Source organism: Podarcis liolepis (assembly GCF_965112155.1).
Source record: "Podarcis liolepis genome assembly, chromosome: 1".
Taxonomy (NCBI): Eukaryota; Metazoa; Chordata; class Lepidosauria; order Squamata; family Lacertidae; genus Podarcis; species Podarcis liolepis.
The window spans coordinates 65514479-65537654 of record NC_139554.1 but is presented as its reverse complement, the minus strand read 5'-3'; the positions used below and the strand labels follow the sequence as shown (position 1 = coordinate 65537654).

The 23176-nt window shown below is 41.0% G+C and overlaps 1 protein-coding gene across 4 annotated transcripts in view; it reads right to left on the bottom strand.

The window, feature by feature from the left end:
• KIAA1549L (KIAA1549 like) overlaps positions 1 to 21643 on the bottom strand; it is a 139471-nt gene extending 117828 nt beyond the window's left edge. For all 4 annotated transcript variants that reach the window (XM_083462132.1, XM_083462135.1, XM_083462136.1 and 1 more), the window contains exon 1: positions 20995 to 21643. In XM_083462132.1, coding sequence (XP_083318258.1) covers positions 20995 to 21289 — 295 coding nt within the window. In that variant the 5' untranslated portion in view covers positions 21290 to 21643. The remainder of the gene's footprint in view (positions 1 to 20994) is intronic.
• Positions 21644 to 23176: the final 1533 nt, after the last annotated feature.

Here is a 23176-nt window from a genome sequence, read left to right as displayed (position 1 = left end):
TTGGAAGACTGACTTTGAGGAGTGGGGACACTGGATGATTAACTCTTTCCTTGCCTAAAATTGCAGTTCCCTAAGGTGCCTTTCCATCCTTGGAGTTCCATGGTCATGTAATAAGAGTAAACACACACCGACTAAGTGCTTTCCTCCTCTGCTCAAAATAGTAGTCTACCAAAGCTTTTCTTAACAAAACAACCCCCCCCCCAAAAAAAAAAGTTCCCTAAGGCACTATTATGTTGGTGCATGTAACATGTAGGAGGCCCATGAAGCTAGATCATAGGCCACTTCAGTGAGGCAAACCTTCTGGCCCTGCTCTTTTCTAGGAAAACTACAACCTCTCCAAACATTCCCATGCACAGGCCTTCCGAGTACCAATGATGGTGATGATGATGATGATCACCATCATCATCATATTTGTACTCCGCCCACCAGACTGGTTTGCCCAGCCACTCTGGGCGGCTTCCAACATATATAAAAACATAACAAACATAAAACCTTAAAAAGCTTCCCTATACAAGGCTGCCTTCAGATGTCTTCTAAAGGTTATATAATTAATCATCTCCTTGACATCTGATGGGAGGGCTTTCCACAGAGCAGGTGCCACTACCGAGAAGTCTTTCTTCCTGGCCCCTGTAGCTTCACTTCCCTCAGTGAAGTAACATCCAGAAGGCCCTCGGTGCTGGATCTCGGTGTCCAGGCTGAATGATGGGGGTGGAGATGCTCCTTCAGGTCTACAAGGCTGAGGTCTTTTATGGCTTTAAGGGCAGCAGCAACACTTTGAACTGTCCTCATAAATGAGCAAAAAGTCCCATAGATACCTGCCTTAAAACATGGGAAAGGACTCTCCACAGCAGGCTTCCTCAAACTTGGCCTCCATATGTTATGAGACTACAATTCCCATCATCCCTGACCACTGCTCCTGCTAGCTAGGGACCATGGGAGTTGTAGACCAAAAATATCTGGAGGGACGAGTTTGAGGAGTTCTACGGCCTCTAAAGCAGGTGTGGGGACTATATATTTATCCCTCCAGATGTTTCTGAACTACAGGTCCCATCATCACTGGCCATGTGCTGGGACTGATGGGAGTTGTGGTTCAGCAACATCTGGAGGGATAAATATTCCCCACACCTGCTCTAAAGCAAGGGTTGGAATCCAACATAGCTACAGCATGTACAGATGAGCTGTATAGCCAATATTTCTTTAATACAGGAAGTTTTATAATAGTAAAAATTCAAACTGGAATGTCTGGCAGGTTAATCCCTCCCCACACACCCCATAAGGTTAACATGCACTGTATAAATGAACTGTCATCCTGGTGCATCAAATATTTGGCTCAATTGAATATCAAACTGAATGAATATGGAAATTCTTAAGCAGTGCCTGTTTATATTACAATCAGTTCTAACCAGCAGTAATTCCAACAATTCTTGCTTTCAGGAACTCTACGTTAAATGGGAAAGAATGCTTTCAGAAATATTCTTAAGCAACTTTTGTATGCTTATAAACCAAGGGAGGCAGAAGATACATCTTCACTGCTACTGTCATCTGGAATACTCCGTATCCTTGTCAAAACAAATCTAACTTCAAGTACTCTGGTTTCAAAAACCAACAAAGCATCAGGTTTATATTCCAGAATGTGCGCGGTCAGAATCAGCTGGAATTATCACTGAGAAGGTCTAAAGTTATTCTGACATACAGCGCATGTAATTTTGAGAGCGTGAACAAACTCAGCACTTGATTTGGCATTAAAGTGGATTCTTACACTCGCATAACTTTTTGTTCCTTGTCAAGTTTGGAAGGAAGGAAGCAGCAAATTAAATTCAAAGTCTTTTGGTTCAGCCATTTCAGACAACAATGAAGAATTCAAAAAGGGAAAGCAACTTAAACAATTGCTTTTAGACCAGTCCCAAACACTAACACATATCAAAGGTATGGATTCTATTTACTTACAGTAGATCCATCAAAATTGTCATGACTAATTCAATGGGGCTACTCTGAATAAACCTTAGTTGGAAACAACCTTATATTGAGAAATCAGTGTTTATAGACAGGGCTGTGTTTTATGCTGCAGTTCCTTGGAAATACAGAAAAGATGCAGAATGTCAAAAGGGTAGCATTTCAAGGATATGTTTTTCAAAGCGACATAATACTGTAAATATGCACAGAGCAAAATATGGGAATCTATCAATATGCATATACATTTTTCTATATTGTGTTGTAGAGATGAAGATCTACATGGCATGAAATGGATGACCAATTCTCAAGTGCTTTTTATGTCCCTGGAGGGGGACATAAGTTTTGCCTATCATTCTGAGATTATGCTCACCACAGGAGGTAAACTGAACTCTAGTCTGTTTATAATTCAAGGTGACCTAATTTTCAACTTCATGACATCAGCATCTGCTGATCACTGCATTAAAAGAGGAGACTCGCTGTTTTCTCCCAATATTTTTGATATGCATAAATTATTACAATCTTTGAGACTAAAGATTAAAATTAGCTCTGAAGGGATGTTCACTGTCAGACAGAGAAACAAAATCGTTAAGCATGCTCCTGACCAGTGGTAACTTATTTATTAAGAATCTTCTGTCCCACCTTTCAATAAAAAATCACCCACATAACTAACCAAACACCCAATCAATCAGCATAAAATTAAACAAGAAAAAAGCACACATAGTTTAACCAACTAGGGAAAGTTAGCCAAATACTTTCAAAAGCTCTCTGGAATAAAACTGCTTTTGCCTGGTGTGTAAAGGCCAGAAATATGAAACAAAGCAAAAATCCCTGCAGACACAGTTCCAGTTATGAGAAAGCCGTGTCCAAACATACCACCTTATCTGGGAATAAGCAGAGTCCCCTAAGAAGTTCTAAATGTACAGGCGAGTTTGTATGAAAGAAGGCATCTCTTAATGTATTCTCCACGCAGACTATTTAGGGCTTTAAAAGACAAAACCAGCAATCTGAGTTGTGCCGAGAAACCAACTAGAAGTCAGAAAAGATGACATAAAATCATCACTATATACTCTGCATTCTAGTGCCTGCAAACTGGTACACTTGTGGAAAGGGCTTCTCTCTTCTTTATTTTGCCCATAGCTGATTGTGTTACTAGTTGAATTTATGTAGCAGCTAATGCTGAATTCAGCTGAAAGCTATTCGGTTTTGCAGCGTGGGGGGGGGGACATGACTTAAAAGCACTATATGGTTCCATTGCTATAGCAACAATTCTAAGTGCACTTAAATGTTTATGAATCTCAGCCACACAGAAATGTCCTCTAACTTTGACTTGTAATCAGCTACTTCTAATGAAAAGATGCTTGAGTGGTAACAAACATCTATATACTATAGTTAAGCTCTTCGGGGGCATTTCAAAGACACAGTACAGACACAGCAAATATGCTCCAAGACTTGACTGCAAGCATTGTATTTTCCAAAACTAGAGAACCAGCGCTGACCCACCCATGAGGTGCGGCAGACGGGAGGATCCACAGGGGCAGCACCTCCCAATGTTGATCTTTCTCCCCCTGCCCTTGTCCCTCACTTCTTCCCCGGTGGAGAGGGAGGTGTCCCTGGGAGTCTGCCTCAGGTGCCAAAATTTCCCTGTAAAGAACTGATTTACCAGCTTGAGATAATGCTAATATAAAGAAAGATGGCACTGGGATCCTGATATTTCTGAAAGGTGGAAGCTGATCACAGAATCCTTGTGAGGTGTCAGATGCTCTTGAGCCTTCTCTTTCAAGCTAATACTGACTACACAAAATTGGAAGCCGCATCGGACGTTGGGCTCCCGAAAAACGTTCGCAAACCAGAACACTCACTTGCAAGTTGGCGGCGTTTGGGAGCCTATTTGTTCAGGAGCCAAGCTGTTTGACTACCAAGGTACCACTGTACTTCTTCCCTTCCCTTGCCCCATGCCATCTCCATCTCTGATTTTGTTACATTTTTACAAGCAAAGAACAACATGGGGAGTAGAGCAGCAGATATCCGGCTTGTAGGTATGAATTAAATAGAAAGCATATATTCTACTGCCAGGGAAAGGACTGCAAGCCCAAGTGAAGAGTAACTCATAGGATCTGGTTCACGGAATCTTGTGAGATGGTTATACAAGTTAAGAAGCAAAACAGCATATGGGATGGGCAACAAGGAAGAATTGGGGCCAGGTAGGCGGGACTAGGGCAGCAAAAGCCGTCACATATGCTAGTAAACAGAGATAAGTGTCAGGAAGAAAGCTCTCTGTAGGAAACTAATTCAGACACTAAATGAAGGAGCAGTAAAGCATAGTTTTAGGGTACTTACCAGAGTCAGAGAGAGACTATTGAAGTCTGAGTGGTGTAGAGACCCTGCAGGGATGTGCAAACATCTCAATCTACTACTCAATACTTGCACAGGAACTGTTTGTTTGTTTGTTTTTGTTTGTTTGTTTGTTTGTTTAATGAAACTTTAAAGTAAAGCTACAACAAAACAACAGTACTACATGCATTTCTTGCAATATCTGAGCACATATTTTATCCTACTAACACCTCCTCCTTACAAACCTTCCCTTGACTTGAATCTCTTCTCATAAACTTCACATCTGTTTTTCCTTTTAAATCAGAAGATTCTGATTTCTTACCTTCCATACACTTTCTTATGGCTGGCTCTTCCCTCAATACTGCTGATGGTGTTTTAGGTTGGTGTTTTTTTAACCTACAGTTGATCTGAGCAGATCAGCTGTTATAGTTAAGTATGGACTGATTCCTGATGTCCTTAGTGTGATTACTCATATAGCAATAAAGCAAATTTAATTATTTTTTTAAAGGTTAAAGAGCAGGGCCTTTTGTTAACTAGATGTTGCCTTTTAACAATGCTGTTTTCACTTTTTTATTATTCTGTTGAATCAAAACACTGTGTGCCAGATTACTTTTTTCTAATTATCTGCTCATGAACTGAGGATTTATGCTTTGAGATTCTATTCCTACAGACCATTTAGAGGAGAGATGCACTGAAATACCTGTAAATTGTCATTTATGTATCTGTGGCCAGGGAGAAGTGGAAGATATTGTTTACTATTGTATTGTATTGTTCTTCTATAATTTCCCAAGGGAAAGGTTTTTGAAATTCTTCAGCCAGTTTTTTTCAACAGTAGGGAGAAAATCTGTTACTTACTATTTGATAGGGATAACTAGATGACATAAAGGGTTTCAGGGTTTGCTCTACAGCCCAATAGTCAAAAACTTAATTCAAAAAATAGAGTCCAATATTCTGGGGAATCACCTATGCTAAAATGTGTATTTCAGCTAGATTATGTCTGTATTTTTGTGGCGACCAATGGTTTTTAGAAAATGAATTTGACTGATTGATAGCACAGTTTTAAACATGGAGGATGAACTTGGTGATTTAACTGACTAATGAGAATTCCAAACCAGAAGTGCAATCAGTGCCATTTACTATCTGCTGTTAATTGCAATTATTACGTTTATGGTTCAAAACGCAGAAACCATATCACTTAATTACTAATATAAATAGTTATGTAAATTATTCATCATTTTGGGTTCTATAATATGAGGTTCTATTAAATATTTAAGCAACACAACAGGGTGTATCACTGCAGCAAGTTAGGTATGTATACACACAGAGAGATGAATGCTGGAAATAGCACTTCAGGCATGAATTAATACAGCAAAATCTCTTTTGCTGCACACAGCCTGATGAAAATATTTCGGCTTTCCAGCCCTGATAAACAGGTTCCCAAATTTAACAATGGCACTTTTAAACAATTAAGAGAATGTGTGCATTTGTGTGTGTTTATCTAGAGGCCACAATTAAAAAGAGTCTATTTAATCAGCTAGGTTAATCCATCAGCTACTAAACCTTTGTTTTCCTGGAGTCTTTCTCCCCAAACATCTTTAAACTGGCAATCCTTCATTCCTTTTGTTTTGATCTATTTGTCTCTAAATTTAGGATAAGAGCAAACTGTGTCAGTAGCACCTGCTGAGCTTTTTTTTTAAAAAAAAACACCCTCTAATTTACATATTGTTATCAAATTAGGCATTGCTATAAGGTTAAAAATAAAGTAGAGAAAATGTGTTTGCACTGTGTGTGTTTCTTGTGATTCTTCCTGAAAATATACTCCGGGATTGACCAGCAACTTAGGTGAAAGAAATATGAGAATGAGTAAGATTTGAGATACAAGATAAACCTTGGAATAACATTATGTCTAAATTAAGTGTCTAATTATTTGATAATAAGTGCTTAAAGTCGGGGACATAACTTTTGAAAACTACAAAATAAGTGTTGAAATAAGGTGATAAATTGCTGTTTATAATTTTTAATTGAGAACGCAGAAATGGGAGATGTGAGGAAGTCCAAAAGCTTAAGAAAAGATGGATGTGGAACGTTTGATTTTCTGGTGTGCTTGTTATTATGTGTTATTATATGTTACCTTTGTTGTTTTTTCTTTTTCTTTCTGCTGTTTTTTGTGTTTTGTATTGTGTTATATGTGAATTTAATGTTTAAAATCTTTAATAAATATTTTTTTTAAAAAAAAGAAGAAAATATACTCCGGGATTGACAGTGGGCCTCACTTTAAAAAAAAAAAATCAATTTCTTTCAAAAGAAATTGTGGCACAGGTTACTTTCAAAGAACCCTTTATTGAGTATTCATCCAGATTTGTTTGCATGGAGATCAGAGGACACCAGCTATTTATTAAGTATTTGTTCTGATTTGTTTGCAAAGAAATAAAAGGCATTGCGTCAAGCAAATGCTATTGCACTCTGCCCAGTGCTTTTTCCTGTCACTTTCATTAGCTCAAAAAGTTTGGGAGTGTTGCACAATACCCTCAGTGGTGCAGTCCATTGTCTCTTAAGACAGATGGATGCCAAAAAATAACATCTAAATAATCAACTTGCCATTGTCTATTTAATTAATGAATAGGGTTGTATCCAACCAAGTTTTACAGTAGACTCTTTGAAGTGAATGGATCTAAGTTAGTTCTGTCCATTATTTCAGTAACTCTAAGACTATCACTAACATACAGCCCGCCCCGTCCGCCTGGTTATATATATTTTTGTTTGTTTGTAGCATGTGATGAAATGGCAACATTTTTAAATAACACTTATGATGCATGATCATGCTCATAGACAGGTAAGGTTTAGCAGCAAAGACTGCTGAATTTATAACACATATCATTAATTCAGAGGTCATTATGAGCTATGGACTCAAGTTTGTTTTCTTTGATACCTCAAGTCATAACTTATTATTTTATATGTGGCTCACTCAGCTTAAGAAAAATTTTAAAAATTAAGTGTGGTATCCAGTGGGGTCCCTCTATTGATGGATGGCTCCTTAATCCAGAGGAAACTTCCATTAGCAACATGGGGAAGGAAGGGTTTTTTTACATATTCACACGCTGCCACCCCTGCTGCTCCCTCCGAAATCAACCCCAAAGTGCTGAAAGTCCCTTTGGAATAGCATGGGAGGTGGCACAGAGTGCTCCAGGGTGGGATGTAATTTGAGGAAAATAGCATCTCGCCCTGTCACACCATGGGGTCAAAGAGCCTTCTGGTAGCTGAAGGACAGCATTAGGTAAAAACCCCTGAAGTAAAATCATGGAATCACAGAAGAGTAGAGTTTGGAAGGAAATTTCAAACTCGAAAGCTTTTTGTGTATGTAAAAGACAATTAAGCACATACGTGAAATTTCTATTACATAGCCTTAAAAAGAACTATTATGTTATTGAAGTTGCTCTTCAGAAGAGTTCTGAAGGATCACTGACTTGATGGGAAATAGCTCCTTTAAATCAATGAACATTCTGTTTTTAAAAAAAATTAAGAAAATTTATTTTTATTTTACTTAATGAAGATATGCTCTAATCTTTGGGGAGAGGGGCATGAAAGTGACCAGCTTCTAAGCTTTTTATTGCTGGGTAAGCTTTATGGCATGTTATTTTAGTTGGTTTGGTTGAAAAATGCAACTGAAAAGCTAAGATTCACTGCATCTGAGCATTATTCCTAAATACACTTCAGGGAAGAATATTTATTAAGAGACATCCATTCTTCCTAGCTAAGGCAAGGGATAAAAGAACATTTTGTACACAAGTAAATTACAGTGAGAACAGCGGAAATTTGTTAACTCACCCATATATGCTTTGAACTACAGTTTAAACCACTAGGTTCTGCTTAATAATACTTCATAAAAAATATGCCTACAGTGTATGTGGCATGCATTAAACATATAATACACCCTCAGGTTTCCTTTCCAAATCCCACTGCAACACATCATGAATAAAAAAAGACTGCAGATGTGGATGTTCTCTTAGCTTAACCATAAATAGGAACGAGAAGATCCTTGGGATTCGGCTCTCCACGCCACACAAAGTATAAACCTCTTATGATCAGTTTTCAAAAGCTCTCTGTTATTTCAACAAGCGCTAATAATGATTTGCTTTGTACCACTGAGAAGCAGGACTCTAGAACCAAGATTACCAACATGTGTAAAATGGCATATGGCATGACTTATTCATGAAGCTTTCAATTAATTAGTGTTTGTAAATCTGCTCTGAAAGTTAGAAAACCTTGCTGATAGCATAGCAAGGGCGACGTCTTTTAATCAAGGTGGGCGAAATTGAATTCCACAGGCAGCACTTCCAGCAGTCCTACCATTCAGTTAGTTTCCAGTCCTTTTGCAGGGTCTGCATTTTTCAAAGCCACATAGAACACACATTCAATCCACCTCTACCACCACCACCAACACCTCCTCCTCATCATCTGCCCATTACAAAAGCTTGTGTAAGACAATATAAATGTTTAATGGTGGGCTGCTGATTTACTTCCGCTCTACTAGCAATAAACTTTACTCTAACAAACTGCTGGCACCACCCCAAACGAAAATTAGGCAATTCAGGCATTAATGACTGGTTAAACAGTGGCTCCTGACATCAAAATGAGATGTTACCCTGGCAGTTTAACATGTACTAACCTCATTTAATGTAAAATATTCATAGCAACGGAATCTCAAAAGGAGCTAATGATGAGGCAAGGTTACTTTGCTCGGGAGGGTGTACATACAGTGGTTTCTTGGAGCAGTTTGCTGGAGGGGTCTCCCGAGACCCTTGTTAAAATCCCACTACCAAAGCAAAAAAGGAAGGCAAGATGCAACTGGCAGGACACCCTACTTTCCCTGAATCCCTGGCAGGCTGCTCATCCCTAGAGCTTCCCTATGATCTGTTTGTTTAAATGATTGCGTCTGTATTCTTGAAGTGGAAAATGCACCGGCAGAAAGAACAAAAGGTTCTGAAAGAACAAGAATCCATTAAAAAAATAATGTTTAAATCCATAGCACTTCCTTCAGCATATCTCACAGAATCATCTTCCCGTGAATAAATGCACACACACATGCGCACGCTCAAAAGGATCTTTTTACCTGACAGAGCTTCCTACCTTGGTTGCAAAATTAATAACAAAAATCATATTTTTTGCAATTAAATGTCATTTTTATATATCTAACTTACACAGGAAAAGTGCTGCTCAGCATGCATAAGTAGAACTGTCTACATTTAAATAGTATATAGCACAGCCAGTTAATTTGAATATCCCCTGCTGGCTGAGCCAACCATACCTTGTTCACTATCATTCAGATGAAGCCACACCAATTTTCAGCAGCAAAAATGTACAAGTATTGCCTCTGGGCATTGGCTTCAGGCATTTTTAACTCTTTATTTTATTGTTTTATTTTAGATTGTTTGTATTGTCTGTTATTATAAGACTCTTTGGACATTGTTCCTTTGCAAAGCAGTACAAACATACAATATTTAAATAATAGATAGAATATTCAAGGCTTATATTTTAATGAACACTTATTCCCATGTGAAATAGCAGTTATATAAAGGTAAGGGGGGATAAGTGCTGCTGTTTGAATGCTGGCAGTCCTCCTAGTTTATGAATAGGTCCCTGAATAAACACAGTGATCTGAGAACAGTCTAAAGTGACCGTCTGGGTTCCACAGAATGTAGAGAAAATGCAACTAACTAATAAGACTATTTGGGAATTAGGATTAAGATCTTCCTATTTAAGAGATAGAATGATCAATACAAAGCATAATATTGCTTTTTACCAAAAAAAAAAAAAAAACACACAAAAGAGAGAGGCACAATTATACCATAAATTAAGAGTTGCTGTCATACTACTTCCAAACAATATGATATGATAAATAGAGAAGGGCATGAACATGTTCAGTGCCAGGCCAGGCATGGAGAAGAATAATCTCCAAGGTTAGTACAACTGTGGGAAACAGAACTTATATGGGGTAAAGGGGTGTAAGGTTGGTAGATTCAAGAACTTCAAGATCTTGACTTAAAGCATGTATCTAAACAGCAGTGGCATCAAGACAGTTATGATGATATATTCTAATAAGATCGCTGTTTATAAATTATTTAGAACTTCTTCTATATAGGGGTGGGGAAGCCATAGCCCTGCAAACGTTGTTGGACTCCAGCACCAGTCAACCCCTGCGAAAATCACCAGTGGACAGGGATGATACGAGTTGTAGCCCAACATCACATTGAGAGCTACAGGTTCCTCAAAACCACCACCTGCAATAAGAGAAATAATATATCCTCTTGGCAGGAGTCCTTAAGGGTTTGGTCGTGAAGATGGTACACTGCAAATCAGTACACATGTACACTAACAACCCCAGATAACCTTATAAAAATCTCAATAATATGCTCACTTCTGTTGGGGTACCCAACGTTTGGAATTAACTCCGCCATGAAGTACAACATGCACCAACCTTTTTTTTTTGTTTTGGCTTCTATTAAAGGCCTATCCTTTTCATAAAACTTCTGCAGGTTTTAATACCTTTTCAATCATCATTATTAATACTATAATTCATATCAAGGCTATGAAACTCAAAGCGTAGAAAGCTTGTGGGGCATTAATGAAATTCTATTTTAAGGTGGGTGGTCAGCTATTGAAAATCTTTGCCAGTAAAGTGGTCTCCCAGATGCTTCATGGAGTAGTGATATGGGGCAAGGACCCAAATGCCAACAAAGCCTTAGAAATAGTGCAGAACAAATTCCTCAGGAAAGTGCTCTCACTCCCCAACGGGACTCCAGCTGCTCTTCTCCATGTTGAAGCTGATGTGACAACAATACAGGCTAGAATTGATTACCTGTGCTTAAATTATGTGAAAAGACTTCAATTTCCTTCAGAGGAGAGATTCCCTGCTATGTCACACACAGAACAGAAACAGACCAAATGTTGGAAGGACAGTATCCAACGCCTCTTGTCCCCATACCAATTACAAGATTTTCAGGTGACTATGAAGATGGACAAGAGGCACTTAAGAGATTGTCTCTTTAGGTCTGATGCAGAAAGGGATCTAACCATGATGGCTTCTACCAAGAGTTTGCCATGGTTCCCACTTATTAAAACGGAGCATACCTGGGCCAGTTACCTGTCAAAGCTCCCACTTGCAATGCTTAGAATCGCATTCACAGGATTACTATTCCAGTCGATGCCCTTGGTGGTGTTGGATGGATGCTATGGCAAAGTACATTATGAAGAGACACTTCGTGTGTGTGGGCAACACTGTGTGGAGGACCTGTGCCACTATTTATTGCAGTGCCCGTTATATATAGACCCAAGAGACAGATTCATAAAACCCCTGTTTCCGATTGGAACTCGCTTGAATAGGGTGGAAAAGGTAAAATGGCTGCTGAGCGATACTGATAACTGTAACTTATAAAGTAGCACTCTATGCGTTGGCAGCTAAGAAGATCAGGAGGAAAGAACTAGATAAAATAGCGGTTAACTGCAAAGGGGATTCGGATATTTAATTTGGCACATTTTACTAGAAAATCTTCTGCTATTCTATTTTATGTAACAAACAATCTTAGTAGTTGTGACCGTGCTTTATATTGTATGTGTGGTGCCTGATGATTTTTATAGTTATTGCTGTTTTTCCTTTTGTTATTTTTCTGAAACATGCCATGGCCTATGGCTAGCACAATAAAAGTCTATGATGATGATGATAAATACTATCATTATTATTATTTATTACTTTTCTGTACCAGTATACCTGAAGGAGCATCTCCACCCCCATCGTTCTACTGAGGTCCAGCGCCAAGGGCCTTTTGGCAGTTCCCTCACTGCGGAAAGCCATGTTACAGGGAACCAGGCAGAGGGCCTCCTCGGTAGTGGCACCAGCCCTCTGGAACACTCTCCCACCAGATGTCAAAGAGAACAACAACTACCAGACTTTTAGAAGACATCTGAAGGCAGCCCTGTTTAGGGAAGCTTTTAATGTTTGATGGATTACTGTGTTTTAATATTTTGTTGGAAGCCATCCAGAGTGGCTGGGGAAGCCCAGCCAGATGGGCAGAGTATAAATAATAAATTATTATTATGCCACCCCTCATCCAAGAATTACAGGGCATTTTACAATACAAGAACAATTTCTTAGACTTTCCTTCCCAGGTTCTTGAGCTGACGCTTTCAACATACACTGCTTTAATATACTTTGTAAATGGCCCTAAAATTTGAAGATGGAGGGTGGTACAGTGGTGCCACGCAAGACGAAAATAATCCGTTCTGCGAGTCTCTTCGTCTACCGGTTTTTTCGTCTTGCGAAGCAACCCTATTAGCGGCTTAGCGAATTAGCGCTATTAGCGGATTAGCGGCTATTAAAGGCTTAGCGGCTTAGCGGCTAAAAGGCTATTAGCGGCTTAGCGGCTTAGAAAAAGGGGGGGAAGCGGGGGGAAATCGGAACACTCGCAAGACATTTTCGTCTTGCGAAGCAAGCCCATAGGGAAATTCGTCTTGCGAAGCAGCTCAAAAACGGAAAACCCTTTCGTCTAGCAGGTTTTCCGTCTTGCGAGACATTCGTCTTGCGGGGCACCACTGTATGCAGATATTTTAAGTAAGTTAATAAATGGAGGAAGCAAAGGAAAGGAAAACATGAAAGCAAAGAAAGTAGCTTTCCTTCCTTTTCCAGTACTTCGCTTTTGTGGAAAGAAATATAGAATTTCTACCCTGTCCTCAGATGCTTCTGTGAAGAATACTGCATTACCCCCAGCACTCGACGAACTTTATTTTGCATCCACTGCAAGCAAGATTGCTGTGAAGAATGCTGTGAATATGCCTCTATTAGATATTGCTTATGACATCATTAGTGGCAAGTGTCAAACCAGTTGTAGTCCCAAAACATCTGAAAGGTACCAGTTCGAAAAGGCTGGGCTAGGTGCTCAGCAAGCGTTTTAAAGGAAGATGATAAAAACATAGCTACTTTGCAGCAAAAACTATTTTTTCCACCTGTTCCTTTTTAGAAAATTGTTTAATACTTTGAAAGTTGTCTATTCTCTGCCCACAGCACTAGGTAGTCATTACAATGCCAGCTTTTATTAGAGGGGTGAAAAGCAACAGTTATCCTGCTCAAAAAAAAAACCCCACCGTGTGTCAACTGGATGCTGCCCTATTGTTTTTGAATGGGGGCACTGCAAAACTGTCAAACAAAGGCTAGAATGTGGTATTGGCATACATTTATTAAATTCACTGTCTGGATAGCTCTTACTAAATTGAGCATTTCTAAGCAACAGAATTTAAATTAGCTCATGCCTGTAGGTAGGGATAGGACTGGCTGGAACAAAGTACAGTCGTACCTGCGTTTAAGTAACCTTCTGGTTACATAAACTTCGGGATGCGTGCTCTGCAAACCCAGAAGTATTTTACCGGGTTTCACCGCACGCACATGCACAGAAGCAGCCTGCGCATGCACAGAAGCGGTCCTCAGATTGCAGAAACCTCATGATCCAAACGGCTCTCTGGAACGGATCCCGTCCACAGCCGGAGGTACTAGTGCAAAGTGACCAAACAGGGTTTTCAAATACTGCACAGCACAGCAGTGATGACACAGCCACACTGCAGACCACAGCACCCTCTGGAAATCTGTCCCTTCCCCTCTGTTTATATACACTTCCACTGCACCAACAGTGCAAAGATCAGTGTAAGAAACTGAGATATGAAAACTACAAGCTAAATGGCCCCTTGAACCTAGGTTATGGAAGCAACAACGGAATGTCTAGGCACACTTTTTATAACAAGAATACAAAGCTGAAAATCAATGAACTGCATCTAAAATATTATGTTCATTTTTCACATGGTCTAGTCCTCATCCAAAGACTGCAAAAATCAAAGACGTGCTCCCCTTCACCCCCCTAATATTCTTAAGAGTGTATCTTCTCCAACATTCAGAGAGTGGCTGGAAGTGTGGAGGCAGAAAAAGGTCCTCCTTTCCTTCCACTGTGTAGTTTTAATCTGAAATCTTAGGCACCCAGGGCTCTGAAACTGAAATTCCCTGTCACAAAACATGCCTAGAACAATGGGAGTTTCGAAGGCTGGCAAGGATGACCAATTGGATTCCACTCCTAGGCAACAACTGTTTGCACTGCAATCTTATACTAGTATATTGCAAACTGAGAAACTAGATTTCTAGATCGGAAGTCATACTAGAATCAATGAAGAATTAATTCAATTTTGAATGTAAGAAGTGCAAACTCTTTTTTGGGATTGCTTTTTGTTGAATACTATATTTTTGATTTGTTCTTCTTTGTTGTGCTATGCTTTTTCTTTTAAAACGAAGAAAGCACTTAAAGAGAGAGAGAGAGAGAGAGAGAGAGAGAGATTTCCAAAGGTATGTGTCTTTTGGCACATGGAGTCAGCAGCTGAGAAGGTAAATCTAACACAATAAATTGACCTTTTATTGAAATGCAGTAGACACACAGTGAACGTGTAGCATGTGCTTGGAGTGAAAAGCAATCTTTAAAAAGGGTACTCTGACCTGAGTGAGAGAAATGTCAAATAACTGCTCACAAAATGCAAACTGGCAAGTATGGCAGTACATTAAGAAGAAAGCAAGTTATTGCTTTGCAATCTACCAACCAGGTGAAAATGACAAGACATGAAACAGAATTAGATGCTCCAGAATTATTTTTCAATAACAACTGGAAATATTTACAGACCACAAGTCAGATCTTTCACCCATAAAAGCTGTTTCAAATTCAGAGAAGAGGGGAGGGGGATAATGCGCTCTGGATGTCAGCCAAAGAATAACAAAGTAGATGTAGAAGATTAAAAGAACCAGGGCAAAAGGTGAGGCAATGACTTTGGGTAAAAGAAGTCCAGACAAGGTTTCTATCCAGATCTACATTCATACCGAAAGTGAACCAATTATAAGGAAAATCCTATTGCCACTAATAGTAGCTAAGCATAACTACACAGCAAAGGGCGTTGGATATCTTGAGAACGTGAAGAAACTGTGGAACAGGCTGCCTTCAAAATGGTAGACCTTCCTTCAATTAGAAGTTTTTAAGCAGAGGCTGGATATCCTGTCAGGGGCCCTATAACAGAGGATCCCCTGCATCAGTGGGATGTTGTTTAATGAAATAACATTTGAGGTTCCTTCCAACTCCATGATTCTGAGTTGACCTTGTCCAATCTGGTGCGCTCCCTATGACTTCTGGATAATTCCACTTGGTAGTTTATTATTAAGTCGGTGCTGTTCATGCTTGAAAATTTTGTAATAGTATCCACAGAACTCATCAAAACACTGCCCCATTTTATCTCCCCTTTAATCTGGATTTCCACAAAATATCCAGTAGGTTTTAAAAACAAAACATGCACGGTAAGTGGCAAATCCAGATTAAACTGGGGGTGAGGACTGGAAAGGGGATGACTTGTTGATGAGGATGATACCATGTGGATGCAAGTTCACAACGAACAGGCCAGCAACTTCCATCTCTCTACTGAACTATCCATTCAAATGCTAAAACACATAGTACAACTTATTCCTCATCACTTCCAAAATGGGCACCTATAAATATTGTATAGTCAGTGTTGGGTTAACACAGCCTCTCTCAACCTGGGCCATCCAGACTACAGCTCCCTTCAGTCCCATTCCACCCTTTTGCTAGCTAAGGTTCATGAAAGTTGTAGCCCAAAATATCTGGAGGGTGCCACATTGGGGATTGTAACTTCTGATGTTACATTTTCCTGCTCACGCTGGAGTAGGAAGGCGCCACACCTAATTGCCTCTCCTTTAATAATTTCTCTCATTTCTAAAGTGGCTTTAGTTCTCCTCAGAGTGGCTCATTTTCTCTGTTGCTTGTCCCAACTGCTAGGGGAAATTAGTCACTCTGAACAGAGGCAAAATAATAAATAAATAAGGAGAGACCCTTTTCCCTTTGTGTGTGTATTTTCTATACCCTCTATAGTTTTGTCTACCTGTTGATAGAGAAAGGCAGAATTCTCATATGGAAGTGCTGTTCATTTCCCATGAGTTAGTTCTTGAACCCAATGAGGTGGTGCTATTATAGTATCCATGCGCGGCTAATTTAAATGCTACAGTATTTGTGGTGTGATTATTCTGAATAGCAGCTGTAGAGATTTCTTTAAGGAACACAGTTCAGGTTATGCTGAAAATTATCATCTACGAAGACTTGTAAGACAAAGTTGCACAAAAAATACGATAGGCTACCCTGGGTACAGAATACTGATAAAGGTTTCAGGGCTTTCTATGCACACACACAGTCCACTGCTTATCTCCTGCTAAAAATTGGGTGTGGAGGTGTTTGCTGGGCAGGAATACAGGGGGGGGCAGGCATTTATTTGGCCTCCATGGTAAGGAAATGAGAGAACTGAGCCTTATTAAAAAGAAACAATGGTTAAATACCAAGACCAACCAAAGTTACGGTTTCCTACAGGTAACAAAACAGCAATGGCTCCTTCTTTTAAGGAAACACAGCTTTAGTATAAAGCAATTTGGAAATCAAAAAGATTAAGCACACACTGCCACTTGTCTGCTCTAAATTCACCTTTCTCAAGCTGCTTTTCCTCCTGCAGAGTTCCAAATACATACTTTCAAATGTAGGCAATTCGTATGCAAAAGCAGCAGGAATGATTCTTATAGATATACCCTCTCATCCAGAATGTCCCCTCCAGAAGTTGCTTTTCAAAAGGGAAATAGGCTACCAGAGTCCTTTGCTCATCTATGTCACGCATAGTTTGGACTTGGGTTCCTGCTTGAAAATCCATTCTTAATTCACGGCTAATTCTTCTCTAGCCAAGATTTATGAACTAATGAGTAAATCCCACTGGGTTTTAGATCTGAAGCTTGCATAAATGTGATTTTCCAGCTCAGGTATCATTGACAAAAGCTACCATATTACATTTCAATGGAAATTGAAAAATTTATTATTTTGCTACACCATATTATTTTGCTACGCCATATATCTTACATTTTATAAAAGTCAATAAATTTGTTTTTTCCAGAGTAATTTATTGCTGGATGACAGAAATATTGTTAAAATGGGATCTTTTGCATGCAAAGCAGATGCCACTGAGCCACAGATCTTCCTGAACCAAAACACAGTGAACTGAAGAGGAACAAGAACTTTGTGGAATTCTGCTGCACCAGCTTTAAGGACCACAGGGTTGTTGTTGTTTTTAACCACATGCCACAATTACATGCAATCAATATAAACTTATTTCTCTGTTCCAAGTAGTCGTGACTCTTGTAAAATAAAGTCTTACTAGCAATGCATCCACCTAGTTCTATAATTTATCAGATTAAACAGAAATTGAAAGAAGAGACGAGACAGGTTTGTAATGGCTTCTTTTAAACTGGCTTTTCAGCACTTCAGTGCTATGCAACTTGAAACAATCCAGTTCTTTTTGTTCATTACTAAACAAAGAACCACTATTTGATAATGAGCTTTTCTCAAGGATACTTCACCATTTTATCCTGCTTTCAAATTTTTGCATTAGCAACTTCTACTTTCCTGGTAACAGAAATGTGCTTACATGGAAAAAATAGTCTTTGTTAGGGTTTTTCCCCACTTGTAATACATTCATCTTATTTTTCTGTTCATTCTCTGCACATGCTAGAAAACTATTTTGTACTGTTCATATCAAACAATGACTGGTAGCAAAATATTGGTAGCAAGTTTCCACATCACCAGACAAATGAAAATATGTTCAACTTGCATATAGAAATGCTGTCCAACCAGAGTGTCTATTGCAGTGTATTACTAACCTTTTCATTCATCTTTAGGAAAATTACACTACAGTTTGCACCTTTTAAAAAACGTGCTACGTGACTCAGAAATAAAAGAAACGAGCAATGTTTGGGGAATTCCTCCTAACATCACATCACAGATGCACTGTCACTGTGATTATTATGATTAGAAGTCATGGAAGACACTGCACATGCAGGACAGGAAAGCAACTCACATTTTCTATCACAAGCTCAATCTGTTCCCCTAACCCAAACCTTTTCTCACATTAGAACTAAAAGTTTAAGAACTATCAGTTGGGGCCTTGCCAGGTTGGCTAAAACATCTAACCACAAACTTAGAAGAGTCTGAACACTTACAATTAAAACCTGCAGTCTATGTTACAACATACTGTACCCTAATACAAAATTGGATGCAAAAAATGGGCTAAAGGACACATTATTCTGTTATATTATTAAAGATAAGAAGATATTGGTCTAGTGGGAAACTGACTGTCAGCTCCATGTAAGCTGTTTTTCATTGGTATGGGATACTGGCCACAATTAAGAACTGTTGACAGGTGCTAATATGCAGTGTTTTTTTTCTGGGGGGATGCAAGGGTACACATACCCCTAAACATTTTATGAATCTACAGTTTGGCCTCATTGAGGGGCAGTATTTCAATATAAGAAGGAAAATAAGAGCACCCCTAAACATTTTTTAAGAAAAAAAGCACTGCTAATATGTAAAATGCATATTACACATAAATAAGTTTGTATAAACTCCAGTTCAGCAAGGAAAATCTACGAACCAAAGGAGATCCCCTAAATGGATTTCTCTGCTGTATCATAAGCCTGTTATTCTCACACACATCTGTTGAAGGGAACTTCTAACTAGCGCTTAGATCCAAATTAGGGCCAGTACATTTAACACTACTAGCCAATTGTACAAGGTATTTTCTCCATTAAAAAAATGTTAGAAGTTAACTAACAAGCACATTCAATCAGTCCAACTGAAAGAAAATTAAATGGGAATTAAGCAAATGGAATAGTTCACAACAACTTAAAACACACTTATTTGAATGGGACTTAAGTGCACATCAAACCACTTAAAGTTGCAATAATGTTAGTGGAATCCAAACAGGTATAGTTTTCTCAGGATTGCGCCCTATACAGTGGTACCTCTGGATACGAACGGGATCCGTTCCAGAGCCCCATTCGCATCCAGAAGCAAACACAGCCCACATCTGCATGTGTGCGGGTCATGATTCGCCGCTTCTGCGCATGCGCATGACATCATTTTGACCATCTGCGCATGCGCATGCGGTGAAACCCGGAAGTAATGCATTCTGTTACTTCCAGGTCGCCGTGGAGCGCAACCCAAAAGCACTCAACCTGAAGCACATTTAACCCGAGGTATGACTGTATAAGAATTCAGGTCATAACCTACCAGTTAAGATCACAGTCAATTATACTAGTGGTATTTGGGGCAGGGGGAGAGCTGTCAGTTTGACGTGCAGAGAAATCCTCCCAGACCCTACATAAGTTCAAGACTATTTGAGTAAGAAATTTCTGTCACTCCAACCCTACGGAGAAATAAAGCAAACCCTTACACCTTCCTTTATTTTATTTTATTTTATTTTTAATCCAGCTAATCTTATTCAATACTGTACTGTACTGTATTCTATCTCTAATGGTAAGTAAGCCACCTTGGTTACCACAGAAGCAACCAGGTGAGGGGAGGGAAAAGCTTTTTCATGCTCCTGATCGCTGAGCACTTCAACAATTAAATCGTTACTACTAAATAAATACTAAACAATGGCCAGAATCCAAAGATATGTAAGACTAGACCCAGACACTTTAGACTTCTTCATGAATAGCATTCCTGCTAAGCCACATGTCAAGCTGCTTCTGAAACTGAAGGGAGTTTCAAAGCTGCATGCTCCAAAATTGGGCTTTATATAGTTCATAACTCCACTGATTATACCTCAAAGGAAACAGTCTGAGGATTGCAGTCATAACCAAAGCATCATGGCTCAGCTAGAGAAGACCCAAATCCTGCAGAAAAAAGTCCCATGAACTCCATCCTCGTGGGATTGTGTCTACACAGATCCATACTACCATTCCTTGTTCACATACAGTACAGCATTGTTAACTTTGATGTCACTCTGTACGCTGCTACTACTTTCAAAATGGAAAATGGTAGGGAAATGAGTTCTCCCCCCCCCCCCGAAAAAAAATCCCCAAGATACCAATAATAAGATATGTTATGCTGGAGATAATTTTTTGTACTCTTATCAGCTCTGACACATCTCTCCCCCCTCCATCCAAAAAGTAATTGTTTGAGGTAACAACAGCTTCTTTTCTGTGCAATGTAAAAAAAAAAAATGGGGAGGGGGGGCAGAGATGCTAGTCAACAAGAGGCAGCAGAGCACTCGTTCCAACACTGTAGGCCACTTTGAAAACACAAGCTCAGAAACCCTCATTTGTTACCTGACACACTTCACCAGCTACAGAAAACGACGGCGGGAGGAGGGTGGGCAGCGCCTCGGAATTATTCTGAGCTAAAATATTTACAAACCGCCAGGCGCCCTCTGAAAAAAAATCAAATGCGAACCCCATGGCCACCGAAACAACACTGAGGCATTGCAGTGAAGTGCAGCTGTTATGCAGAAGGCTGTTAACTTTTGTTTAAAATTGTGGGGAGAGGAGGAGAGACCGGGGGGAAGATGGCCCCTTCTTCTGTGCAGCCTCCCTCCTTTCCATTCCAAGGCACCAAGAACCAGGCGCGAGCTTCCCCTCCTCTAGCACATCCCAGAAGAGTATTATTTTTATTATTTGGAAGGAGATCGCCGATAACACAATGGCTGCAGCTGTAACGAAGCCCTCCCCCCGCTCACCCCCCTGTGCTTCATTCAGCAATTCCTGCTCAGCCTCCCTTCACCACCCTCGCCCGGGTCTGAAGGCGCGCCGCTCACCTTGCTCCGCCTGGACCCGTTGGCAAAGGACTAAGAGCACCCCGAGGAGCATGGCAGCCTTGAAAAGGGGCCCTTTGGTAGCCGCGGCTGCCTCGGCGCTTCTCCGATCAGGGCATGGCGGCAGCAGCGGCAACAGCAGCAGCTGCCTGAGGCCAACGCTGGTGGCCCAAGCCCGCGAGATGCCTGCTGCAAAGAGTCCCCGCAGGCGCACGGGAAGCTCACACCTCAGGGTGCTGGTGCTGGTGGAAGCAGCAGCAGCAGCAGGCGCCACGGCCGCCTCGTCGCCGAGAGCCATTTGTGGGGCGGCTCAGATGGCACATCCCCGTCGAGGGTCCGGCGCCCCTCAGAGCCCGCGGCTGCCCATCGAGGCGCGAGGCAGGTCGCGAGCTCCCGCCGACGCCACCTGACAGCAGCAGCAGCAGCAGGTGCAAAGGCTGCGGAGACGCCTCATGGAACCGCCCGTCGCCGCCGGGCCCTTCCCGCCTCCCCGCCTAGCTGCGGGCGCCGGGGACGCCTCTGCCTGGCAACAAGAGACGCCGCCGAGGGGGCCTCCTCGCTCGGCCGCCCGCCGGTCCTCGTGCCTGACGGCTTCTTTCCCTCGCTCCGGGGCCGGAGTTGGGCTTGCAGCGCGCAGAGAGAGGGCGCCTCATCGACAAAGGAATCACGTAGCAGCGACACCCTCCGCCCCCTTCCCGCTCGTCGAGGGGCGGAGATGGCGGCGCTCCTAAGGCGAGGGGGACCTCTTCTGGGCTCCGGGCGCCCTTGCAGGGCCAGCGCGCGCGCCCCCCTCCCTCTGGAGCGGGGCTCCCGGGGGGGTGGGCTGGCGGACCTCGCCGTGACCCACGCCGCCGCGCCACCCACCGAGGGAGATGCAAAGGGGGTCCCTCAAATGCGCGCCAGCATCGCTCTCTTACCGCTTTAAAAAAAAAATGGAGGCGGAGTGGAATCGCACCTTCCCACCCTTCGCACTAGGCATGGCAGTCTTTCCCTAATATCAGGGGCAATTATAGTGCCTGAAAACGGACATAGGAAGCTTGTTTCATAAATGCAGTTCTATTGATTTTATGCTGTTCAGAACCATGGAATCTTCTCTTAAGGTAGGCAGGATTTTTAAAGATTATTTATTTATTTATTTATCTATTTATTTTGCAAATGAAAAGAATTAATGAAAACCTCACCCTTAGACCACCACTGTCCTTCCCAACCAAAAAACCCTTGACACATGTAAAACAAAGGCACTTGTCCCATTATGTTCTCATGGTGCCCGTGAAGTCCAGAGTCACTCCAGAGAAAGGGGTCTTCTGCATGGATGTTTCAGTACCCCAGAACTAACACTCTAGGAGTCCTCAACACCAAGTTTGAGACTATGCTAGTCTGAGATACCCTAGCAGAATCCCTCTCTGTCCCAGTTGCCAACACATGGTACAAACACTCAGCCCTGGAACCAGGCTGGAAATTAAATTCACTTACAGACTGTAGCCAAAACTCCACACTTTCCCAACTTCCGTTGTTGCTGATCCAAATACCTAGATGGTTGTGGCTGAGAAGTATTCATTTCACCTAGGTCAAAGTAATACATTCAAGGTCAGCTCTCTCCATGATCAGGTCACAGATGACAGAAGGTTTATTCTTAAGCTACCTGACTTTAAGTAACAGCACCAGGATGTCCAAAGTCAAGTTGGCAGAGTTACAAAGTTTACCATGGATGGAGATGGACCAAAGTTTGTGCGTGGGACAATATAATTGTCCTCCCCTTACATAGCCATTTCATATCTCCCCCTACCCATAATCACTGTTATCATGTATGTTTTTACCATCAGACACATCTCCCAGGCACATCATCACATCCAGACGCCCCTAGTGCAAGATGTGTGTACACATGTGATTTCCATGCAATTCTAGGTATACTGGGGCGAATATATATGAGCTACATAAGCTGGAGGTGGTGCTTGCTGATGCATTTGAGTGAGAAGTAAACATAGTTCAATAGGTTTGTACCACCCTTGAAGTTTCAGATTTTCTACTGGTGTGCTCTTATACCTAGCCTTACTTCTGAATGTCCAGGTAGCTGTAGTGGGAAGGAGTGAGTGCTTTGTGGAACCTAAACCTGATGCCAGCGCCACCTTTCCGGAAGGAGAATCCAGCCCCACTTATGCATGCCTTGTGCTCTACATGTGATGCT